General features: G+C 39.5%; 2 protein-coding genes across 2 annotated transcripts in view; both read left to right on the top strand.

Moving 5' to 3' along the window:
* The window catches only part of FMO5 (flavin containing monooxygenase 5), a 44,944-nt gene that overhangs the window by 10,407 nt on the left and 22,872 nt on the right, over positions 1–11,665 (top strand). The window contains exons 3-4 of the mRNA XM_010833232.1: positions 6,829–7,017; positions 9,756–9,918. Coding sequence (XP_010831534.1) covers positions 6,829–7,017; positions 9,756–9,918 — 352 coding nt within the window. The remainder of the gene's footprint in view (positions 1–6,828; positions 7,018–9,755; positions 9,919–11,665) is intronic.
* LOC104983719 (histone H2A type 2-A-like) lies at positions 2,485–3,004 on the top strand. The gene has a single exon (XM_010833231.1). The coding sequence runs from the start codon at positions 2,511–2,513 to the stop codon at positions 2,901–2,903; it is 393 nt and encodes a 130-aa protein (XP_010831533.1). The 5' UTR covers positions 2,485–2,510; the 3' UTR covers positions 2,904–3,004.

Raw genomic sequence — 11,665 nt, 5'->3', positions numbered from 1 at the left:
TATTTGACTTTTTTCTTGTTTCTTGAGGTGTGCCTGTATTGCTATGAACTTTCCCCTTAGGACTGCTTTTACTGTGTCCCACAGGTTTTGGGTTGTTGTGTTTTCATTTTCATTCGTTTCTATGCAAATTTTGATTTCTTCTGTGATTTGTTGGTTATTTAGCAGCGTGTTGTTCAGCCTCCATATGTTGGAATTTTTAATAGTTTTTCTCCTGTAATTGAGATCTAATCTTACTGCATTATGGTCAGAAAAGATGCTTGGAATGATTTCTATTTTTTTGAATTTACCAAGGCTAGCTTTATGGCCCAGGATGTGATCTATCCTGGAGAAGGTTCCATGTGCGCTTGAGAAAAAGGTGAAATTCATTGTTTTGGGATGAAATGTCCTATAGATATCAATTAGATCTAACTGGTCTATTGTATCGTTTAAAGTTTGTGTTTCCTTGTTAATTTTCTGTTTAGTTGATCTACCCATAGGTGTGAGTGGGGTATTAAAGTCTCCCACTATTATTGTGTTATTGTTAATTTCTCCTTTCATACTTGTTAGCATTTGTCTTACATACTGCGGTGCTCCTGTGTTGGGTGCATATATATTTATAATTGTTATATCTTCTTCTTGGATTGATCCTTTGATCATTATGTAGTGACCTTCTTTGTCTCTTTTCACAGCCTTTGTTTTAAAGTCTATTTTATCTGATATGAGTATTGCTACTCCTGCTTTCTTTTGGTCCCTATTTGCATGGAAAATCTTTTTCCAGCCCTTCACTTTCAGTCTGTATGTGTCCCCTGTTTTGAGGTGGGTCTCCTGTAGACAATATATGTAGGGGTCTTGTTTTTGTATCCATTCAGCCAGTCTTTGTCTTTTGGTTGGGGCATTCAACCCATTTACGTTTAAGGTAATTACTGATAAGTATGATCCCGTTGCCATTTACTTTATTGTTTTGGGTTCGAATTTATACACCATTTTTGTGTTTCCTGTCTAGAGAAAAGTTTTCATTTATTTATATCTTTGATTTTCTTCTTCTGTGTCTTATATTACCTGGATATAAGTCTTATACATATTTTGTTAGATTTTTACCTAAGCATTTAATTCAGGGAGTATTATTATAAATGGTATGGCTTTTAATTTCAAAGTCCAATTTTTCAATTCTGGTATATAGGAAAGCAGTTGGCTTTTGTATATTACCTCTGTAGCCTGCAGTCCTGCTATAATTGCTTATGGTTTCCAGGAATTTAAAAAAATTCTTTGGAATTTTCTACATAGATAGACAGTCATATCATCTTCAAATAAAAATCATTTTACTTATTCCTTCCCAATATTTCATTTATTGCCATTTCTTACCTTATTACATTAGTTAGGATTTCTAATACAGTGTTTAATAGAAGTGTTAAGAGAGGCTGTCCTTGCCTTGTTCTCAATTTTATGGGTAAATTGTTCATTTTCTCAGTATTAAGTATAATGTTGTTGTATTAGTTGCTCAGTCGTGTCCAACTCTTTGCAATCCCATGGATGGTAGCCCACCAGGCTCCTCAGTTCATGGGATTCTCCAGGCAAGAATACTGGAGTGGGTTGCCATTCCCTTCTTCAAAGTATCATGTTACCTGTAAGTATTTTGTAGATGTTCTTTATCAAATTGAAGGTGTTTCCCCCTATTCCTAGTTGGCTGAAGGTTTTTATCATGAAGGTGTGGTATAAATATTTCTACAAAAATAAAAGAAAAATCCTACCTCCTTAATAAGTCAATTTGTTTTTCCTACCTTCAAGTTTTTTTGATTCATAATAAATAAAATATACTCATATAACAGGGGAGAGATTATACAATGTGTAATTATGTAAACTTGGGTAGACACAGGCATACAGTTGCCCCAGGCATACATAATATTATATTTGGTGATTACAATGTAAATTTAATTTTGTATATTGCTTTTTCCACTTAAAGTTATAGCATAGGCTATTTTCAGTGTTCCTTTACAGATTTAAAAATCACATTTTTAAGTGTCTCTAAATTCAATCTCTATAATTCACTCATTAATTCATTTCAAATCATTTATTAAGCATGCACTATATATCAGGTTGGGAAGATATATACTTTCTGGAGTAGGAAAGGGCAACCTACTTCAGTATTCTGGAAAATTCCATTGTCAGAGGGGCCTGGCGAGCTACAGTCCATGGGGTTGCAAAGAGTCAGACACGACTGAGTGTGCGCACACACACACACACACACACACACATCAGAAATTCAAAAAATAAGGCACAAACTCTACTTTTGGGTACCTCACAGTCATAGTAACAAATGTAGACTACTGTGTATTCTAAGTCGCCTTGATGGCAATATGAGCAGAGAGTTTTGGCAGTTTGGAGGTTGAATGGAGGCATTTAACTCAGTGGAGAGAACAAGAAATACTTCTCTAAAGAAGTCATATTTGATGGGACTCTTGAATGACTGATAAGAATTTTCCAGGAGTTTGTCGGACGTTTGGCGGGAGCAACTGTTAGTGGGTGTGGCTGTCATGTCTGGTCGTGGCAAGCAAGGCGGCAAGGCCCGCGCCAAGGCCAAGTCGTGCTCGTCTCGCGCAGGCTTGCAGTTCCCGGTGGGGCCGGTGCACCGCTTGCTGCGCAAAGGCAACTACGCTGAGCGGGTGGGGGCCGGCGCGCCCGTCTACATGGCGGCGGTCTTGGAGTACCTGACCGCCGAAATCCTGGAGCTGGCGGGCAATGCGGCGCGAGACAACAAGAAGACGCGCATCATCCCTCGTCACCTGCAGCTGGCCATCCGCAACGACGAGGAGCTGAACAAGCTGTTGGGCAAGGTCACCATCGCCCAGGGCGGCGTTTTGCCCAATATCCAGGCTGTGTTGCTCCCGAAGAAGACTGAGAGCCACCACAAGGCAAAGGGCAAGTGAGGCCGGTCTCCGCAAGTCCTACCCAGCTCTCCTGTAGAAGGGGCATCTGTAAAATCAAAAGGCTCTTTTCAGAGCCAAAAAAAAAAAAGAATTTTCCAAATGAAGAAGCAGTAGTATTACAAAAGTTTAAAGTTGTGAAAGAGTCTAGAATGTTTCAAAAACAATTTAATGACTCAGAACCTTGAAGTTAATTGAGGGAATAATAAATGCAGATAATAAAGTAGATTAGGATTGTGCAACATGCTGAGTTTTAGAATAAGAAATCTGGTTTCCCACATGGAATCAGTGGAAGCCAGTAAGCAGTGGGCTGATAGGATCTGCTTTGAATTTAGCAGGATACTTAAGAAGTGGTGTGGAAGATAATTTCTACATCATACTGAGATCATAATTTATTAAACCATTTGCCTATTGGGAGAGGGGCCATTTTAAGTGATTTCTAATTAATAGCTATTTTAAACTATAAATTGAATATCTTCATGCATTTGATTTTATATTATTTTGCAATTTTCCTTACAACAAATTTTTATAAGATAAAAATATCTTATTCAACTCTTTTTGGAATGAATTTGATGTATTTCATTAGTTTGTTAAGCATTATGTGAAATTTACTTCTTTTTTCTATATGTACCTTTCTCAATGTAATTCAGCATACATCTATTAAATAGCTACTAAGTGCTATTTATAATTTTATATACTGTGGGAAAGATCATAAATATAAGTCAAGGGGTTTACAATTGAATTGGGGAGATAAAGAATGTATAAACTATAAGACATTATGGAGGTCTCTGAATCCTAAATTGAAAAACAAACTATAGAAAATGGAGCAGCATCCAAAAGTTTAATTAGAGAAGAGATACAACCATACCCTAGTAGAACACTTTGGTTGAAATTTGTAGGATAGGTTAGAAGATACTTGAAAAGAGACTTGTGAAAACATTATTAGCAGCCAACAAGAATGAGATCTGAAGTACAGGGGAAAGAAATGGGAATGATCAATTCGGGATTCTGAAATTCAAAAATTCTTCTCTAAAAACCAGGGGAAAATCATCTCTAATGTGGGCAAAGCCAATGAACACTCTCCTTTATGGCCATTGAATGCTCAGGAACACCCAACATCCAAATATCTGTTTGTTTATGGAAAAAAGTGAGGACTCTCTCTGCATGATAAACAACCTTTTGTTGTTTAGTCTCTTAAGTCATGTGGACTCTTTTGCAATCCCATGAACTGGCAGGCTCCTCTGTCCATGTGATTTCCCAGGCAAGACTGCTAGGGCAGATTGCCATTTCCTTCTCCAGGGGATCTTCCAACCCAGGATTTGAACCTGTGTTTTCTGCATTGGTAGGCAGATTCTTTACCACTGAGCCACCAGAAAAGCCCTAAAAAGGAAGTGCATGGGTGTGTGCTCAGTCGTGTTGGAATCTTTGTGATTCCATGGACTTTAGCCCACCAGGATCCTCTGTCCGTGGGATTTTCCAGGCAAGAATGCTGGAGTGGGTTGCCATCTCCTACTCCAAGAGAGCTTTCCCACCCAGGGATCGAACCCACATCTCTTGCACTGGCAGGCAGATTCTTACCACTGGGCCACCTGCAAAGCCCAGAAAGGGAAAAGGGGGTCTAAGTTGGTTAAGGTAATTGACCATAATCAAAACAATTTTTAAAAGAGTTGAAAAATCATCATTTGTGATGTTTCAGTGAAGGCTAATATAGCTGTCTGGATAGATACTGTGCTATTTTTTGTGGTTAGTACAACACCCCTGTTTGTGTGTGCTAAGTCACTTCAATCATGTTCAACTCTTTGCAACCCTATGGACTGTAGCCCACCATGCTCCTCTGTCCATGGGATTATCCAGGCAAGAATACAGGTGTGGTTTGCCACGCCCTCCTCCAGGGCATCTTCCCAACCCAGGGGTTGAACCTGTGTCTCTTGCGTCTCCTGCATTGGCAGGCAGATTCTTTATCCCTGAGCTACCTGGGAAAATCTTGAGGATTTTGCTAAAAAGGCAGGTTCCAATTCAGTAGGTCGGTGTGGGGCCTGAGATTCTGCATTTCTAACAGTCTCCCAAGAGATATCTCTGCCTGCTAGTTCACAGATCATACTTCAGGTAGCAAGGATCTAGAGTAGTGATTCTCAAATACAGTGTATTTGTTGGGCATTAAATGGTTCTGAGACCAATGCCAGTGTGTGTGGGTGTGTATGTGCATGGGTGGGGGATGGTCCCCAGACACCAACAAACAATGTTCAGATACTAGCAAGATGTCCAAGAATTAAACTCTATTCTATTTACCCAGAGATAGTTTCAGATTCCACAAATTGAGAGCTCAGTCCTACAAGACTGCCCCCTCAGCCCTACTGTAGACACCAAGTCATAAACTCAGGTTATTACCAGTGCTTCTGACGAACTGGCTGCAGTTTGGAGATTCCAATGACCCCTCCTTGGACTTTGGACTTCAGATGCCAGTCGTTACCAGGTTGTTACCTATACTTCTGACCAACTGGCTAGAAATCAGAAATTCCCATGACCCTTTCCTTGGGTTTGCTTAATTTGCTAGAGCAGCTCACAGAACACAGAAAACCCATTTACTCACTAGATTACCAGTTTCTTATAAAGGTATGTAGCTTGGGAACAGCCAAAGGGAGAGATGCACAGGGAAAGGACACTGAGCTTCCATGCCCTCTCTAGGCACGCTGCTCTCCTGATCTTTTCAGGTTCACCAACCTGGAAGCTCCCTAAATCCTACTCTTTTGAGTTTTTATGGTGGCTTCATGACATGGGAATGATTAATTAAATCACTGGGCATTGGCTACTGATTCAACTTCCAGTCCCTCTCCCCTCCCCAGAAGTCAGAAGAGGGCAACTGAAAGTTACAACCCACAGGGTTTGCTCCATTGGTAACCAGGCCCACCATTATTTGCTTTGTAAGAGTCACCATACTAACACAACAAAAGACTTTAATTACTCTCAACATTTGGGAAATTACAAGAGTTTTGGGAGCTCTGAGCTAGGAACTGTGGTAGAAAGACCAGATATATATGAGAAATATATTTTGACCATCTGGATGACCAAATATATATTTCTTATAAATCACAATATCACAGACATTTATTTCATTTTTATGTTACAAATAATGCGATCAACATACATTAACATAAATTTTTGTCTGAATACTGAATCTTTTTTTAAATGGCTAAGTGTCAAGGGTTTTCATATTCTTGCCGCATTACTCTCCAGAAAACATTGTACTGAGATTTCATTTTTGCTAACACTGAATAATTGTCTTTTAAATTAGTGAAAATAAGGTAAAACAGGAACACATAGTGGACAGAATTATAAATTAGTACAGTGTTTCCTGGAGAACAGTGTTGCAAGTACATGAAAAACCTTGAAAGTAGTACTCAGATGGGAGTCTCTTGTCATTTTAATCAGGTGACAACTAAGACTGGACGCATACTATGACCTCTTTGCTTCCATGTTTAGAACATCAGCTGGGATAACTAGGACTTCTGGGGGCTGGCTACACATCTCTCTATCACAAACATGCTCTTCATGTGGATAGCTTGGACTTCCTCACAGGATGATAGTCTCAGGGTAGCTGGACTTGTTACACAGCTGCTGACTTCTACTAGAGGAAGCTTTCTAAGGAACCCAGGTGGAAGTGGCAAGACTACTTAGCACTTAGTTTTGGAAGCCATTCAGTATCATTCCAACTGCATGCTGTTGGTGAAAAGCAAGTCATAAAGACAACTCAGATTCAAGGGGAAGAAACAGCTCGAGGGTACAAATCCTGGGAGATATAAAGGGATGTGTGTGTATAACTTTTTTTTTTTTAATTGGCGTTGCAGATAACTTTTCAAATGTTAATTGGCTGTTTATAAACCATGACTTTAATTCTCAAGCTGCTATGAATGCTTTTTATTTACTGCAGGAAGAACCTGAAGAAGGAAGGGCAAGTATTTACAAGTCAGTGATCATCAACACTTCTAAGGAGATGATGTGCTTCAGTGACTATCCCATCCCAGATCATTATCCTAACTTCATGCACAACTCCCAGGTCCTGGAGTATTTCAGGATGTATGCCAAAGAATTTGACCTTCTAAAGTACATTCAATTTAAGGTAGGGAATTTTGTGGGTATCTCTGTGTTTGAAGTTGTTTGCAAAGTAAATGAATAATGTGGTTTCATTTAGCAGTGCTTATGTGTAGCTTGGTTTGATATGCTCATGTATCTATCCAATAGACTCCACACTGTGTCTTCTCTCTGACTGAAAAGTATCAGTGGGAAAGTCTCTCTTCTGTGTATTTTGACTACAGATCCAGGAAGCAACCTTCATTTCATTGCCTTCATTCTGTATCATTTGATTACAATAAACAAATGAGAACTGACAGGTATGGACACTTTGAAACCTTCTGGTGCCACAGTTTGTTCTACAACTTGCCACTTAGCCCTTTATGCTTTCTGAAGTGCTTTCCAATGCATTTTTTATGTGATGACAACAACCCCATGAATTAGTTATTGAACAGTTATGAGAAAGCAAATAAGTCAACTCTGGTGTAGAGGAAAGAACACTGAATTGAGGAAAAAATCTTAAGTTTTATTCTGCTGCTAATCTACTTGTGACTTCAGGCAAGTAAGTTCCTCAACTTTGATGTGTCTTAGTTTTATTTTTAAAACAAGATGATTGTAGTATATCACCTCCTTGGTTCCTTCCTGCTGTAAAATCTTCCATGATATTTCTATCATTTTAAGCCATGACCATAAAAGAACCAGTATTTCTGACAGCTGGCAAAAAGCCCAAATCTTCTACTTTCTGATCATTCTACTAAATCATGCCTTTTTCTATTTAACAACAAAATTAAAATGGCAATATCCAGTAACGACTTCCAAAGTCAGTCGTTTACAGCCTAGTGGTGCTTCTCTTCACTTGTTAAAAACACTTAGGTTTGTTATCACACTAAGCAGTGAAGAAACAAATACCAAAAAAACAAAACAAACAAAAAAACAGTGATTTAACAGTCTTAAATACAGAGTTACAGGGTGATAAATGCCCTGAGATCTATAGATTGCAGCTCAGAGGTGGGACACTTAACCCATCAGAGCTTGAATTATCAGGTACCAAGGACGTTTTCTTAGAGGAGATAATACCAAACTAAATGTTGAAGGGTGAGTATCTCCAAATGAAGAAAGCATAAAAGGATGGTCCAGGCAGAAGCACCAGCCTGTGTAAAAGTAAGAACATGCTAGAGAGGAACTATAAATAATATAGGATCACTTGGGTATATAAGAGTGGTATCTCTATCAGTCCACCAAGACATTATGGTCATAAATCCTAGAAGCACATAGGACATACTCTTAATGTTTCCTTAGACTAGGTAAAGTAACCCGTATTTGTTTTTAAAGCTAAAAACTATACCACTGACTATCCCATCTTGTATCTTCTTTCTTTCTAGTTATTTGTAAAATGGGCATTTATGGGAGTCAAAGAAGTTCATTTACACAAAACATGAGCCACTGAGATGTTTTTCTACTCTATTAGGAAAGGGAGCCTTATTAGCTCAGTCACACATTTAAGACTAGACAGTGAGAACAGAACTTGAGATAAGAAAGCATCAGAAGATCTCAGGATGTCTGGGAGTATGGGGAGGAATAGGCATTTAGTACATCAAGTGTCTTAGAAACACAAGAGAAGCCCAAATTTTATTTAAGTATCATATTGCCTTAGGGTATGGTCCAGGGCATATGGTCCAAGAAGGGCTTCCCAGGTGGCGCAGTGGTGAAGAATCCACCTGCCAATGCAGGAGACACAGCAGACTTCGATCCCTGTGTCAGGAATATCCCCTGGAGGAGGAAATGGCAACCCACTCCAGTATTCTTACCTGGAAAATCCCGTGGACAGAGGAGCCTGGTGGGCTACAGTCCAGGGGATCGCAGAGTCAGACATGATTGAGTGACTGAGCATACACACATGCATGGCCTAATAAAACTAGTAATTTGCACTTTTCTCAGAGAAGACAATGGCACCCCACTCCAGTACTCTTGCCTGGAAAATCCCAAGGATGCAGGAGCCTGGTAGGCTGCAGTCCTTTGGGTCGCTAAGAGTCCGACACAACTGAGCGACTTCACTTTCACTTTTCACTTTCATGCATTGGAGAAGGAAATGGCAACCCACTCCAGTATTCTTGCCTGGAGAATCCCAGGGACGGGAGAGCCTGGTGGGCTGCCATCTATGGGTCACACAGAGTCGGACATGACTGAAGTGACTTAGCAGCAGCAGGAGAGGACAGTGCAACGTTAATTTGCCAACTCATTTGAATTAGGTTGCCTCATGAAGGTTTTCTCACTCTGACCAAGGCGGTGGTGGTTGTGATGGTTTAGTTGCTAAGTTGTGTCCTACTCTTGTGATCCCATGGACTATAGCCCGCCAGACTCCTTTGTCCATGGGATTTTCCCAGGAAAGAATACTGGAGTTGGTTGCCGTTTCCTTTTCCAGGGGATTCTTTCCAACCCAGGGATCAAACTCTGGTCTCCTGCATTGCAGGCAGAATCTTTACCAACTGAGGCATGGCCCAAGAAAAGTAGTCATTTGTACTTTTCTAGAAGGAGAAGATAGTGCACCGTTAGTCTGCTGACTCTGTTTTATTTAGCTTGCCTCGTGAAAGTTTTCTCACTCTGACCATAGCCCGAAACAAAAATAGTTCTTATTTGTAGAGTATGAATATCAAATATCCCTGCCTTAGCCCTCTTATGTGGTATCAGCCCTTTCGTGTAACCCCGTGCAAAGACATACCTGTCAGGGAAGATGACCACTGCATATCTGTGGCTACAGTCCCCCGTGGTGATCCCTTTTCTTCTTAGACCACTGTTTGCAGTGTGAAGAAGCAACCTGATTTCCCCACTTCGGGCCAATGGGAGGTGGTCACGGAATCTGAAGGGAAAAAGGAGGTGTATGTCTTCGATGGAGTTATGGTTTGCACTGGCCATCACACCTATGCTCACTTACCCTTGGAAAGCTTCCCTGGTAAGTACCTACTAAGCAGGAAGACCCTTGAACCATGCCTGTGACCTGGTCCATAAAGAATGGTCTGAGTGATTCCTACCTTGGGATGAAATAAGGCTTATCCTAATTCTGCATATTCTCCTGAAAAATGTTGTGGTAACTTGTATTAATAATATTTGGGAGGTAGAAATAACAGTAACATGGGGGTCTAGAGGAAAATTAGAAGGCTTTATATTTAGTTTCACAATGATTATAGTTTTTCTAAGGATAAAAAGAATTGATCTGCATTAGACTGAACGAGGGCTTTAAAAAAATTTTATTGGAGTATAGATGATTTAAATATTGTGTTTTGAAAAGTTTCTGCTATATAGCAAAGTGAATCATATATCCACTCTTTTTAAGGTTCTTTTGCCACACAGGTCATTACAGAGTATTGAAAAGAGTTCCCTGTGCTATACAACAGGTCCTTACTATTGCTGTTTAGTTGTCAAGTTATGCCAGACTCTTTTGCGACCCAATAGACTGTGGCCCACCAGGATCCTTTATCCATGGGATTTCCCAGGCAAGAATACTCAAGTCAGTTGCCATTTCCTTCTCCAGGGCATCTTCTCAACCAAGGAATTGAACCCATGTTTCCTGCATTGGCAGGTGAATTCTTTACCACTGAGCCACCAGAGACCCCTTATTAGCTGTCTATTTACAGTGGTGTGTATATGCCAATCCCCATGTCCCAGTTTATCCCTCCCCCACTTTTCCTCCCTATAGAAGTTTGTTTTCTATAACTCTTTCTGTTTTGTAAATAAGTTCATCTGTGCAATTTTTTTAGACTCCACATATAAGAGATACCATATGATATTTGTCTTTCTCTGACTTATTTCACTCAGTTTGACAACCTTTAGGGGCATCCCTGTTGCTGCAAATGACATTATTTTGTTCTTTTTCATGACTGAGTAATATCTCATTGTATAAATGTACCACATCTCTTTATCCTGAATGAAGGCTTTTTTTTTTTTTTTTAAGCAATGGAGGAAACAAACAGAAATATTGAGTTTCTAAGCAAGAAAATAAAGCTTAAAGAAAGAGTTAAATTACAGTCTTTGGCCTGGATTTTCATTTTGAGGGGAAAAAAATACTATATATGTGCTCAGTTGCTCAGTTTTCAACTCTTTGTGTTACCACTGGAGTGAGTTGCCATTTCCTCCTCCAGGGGATATTCTCAACCTAGGGATTGAACCCATGTCTTCCTGCATTGCACATGGATTCTATGTATACTCTAGAGTATATAAAAACATATATACTACAATTGAAATGGAAGTAGGTATTTACAGAAGATGAGAGGGTGGGGTGGGCAAAATAGGTAAAGGGGATTAAGAAATACAAACTACTAATTATAAAATAAGTCACAAGTAATATAATATACAGCACAAAGAATGTAGTCAAAATACTATAATATTGTTAGAGAAGAAAATGGTAACCCACTCCAGGGTTGTTGCCCAGAGAATCCAATGGACAGAGGAGCCTGGTAGGCTGCAGTCCGGAGGGTCACAAGGAGTCTGACACAACTGAGCATCTAAACCACTATAATATTGTAATAAGTTTGAATGTTGCATAATCTATAAAATATCAAGTTACTATGTTATACATCTGGAACTGATATAAGTCAACTACAAAAAAAAAAAAAGAAGAAGAAGAAGATGAAAAGACAAGAGAATGTTTTCTGAAGTAGTTTGGATTTGTGAGTCCACAAGTCCAAAATACAAACAGATCC

This window comes from Bison bison, unplaced genomic scaffold (genome assembly GCF_000754665.1).
Source record: "Bison bison bison isolate TAMUID 2011002044 unplaced genomic scaffold, Bison_UMD1.0 scf7180017863325, whole genome shotgun sequence".
Lineage (NCBI taxonomy): Eukaryota > Metazoa > Chordata > Mammalia > Artiodactyla > Bovidae > Bison > Bison bison.
The sequence above is the reverse complement of the archived record's forward strand: the minus strand, read 5'-3'. Positions and strand labels throughout refer to the sequence as shown.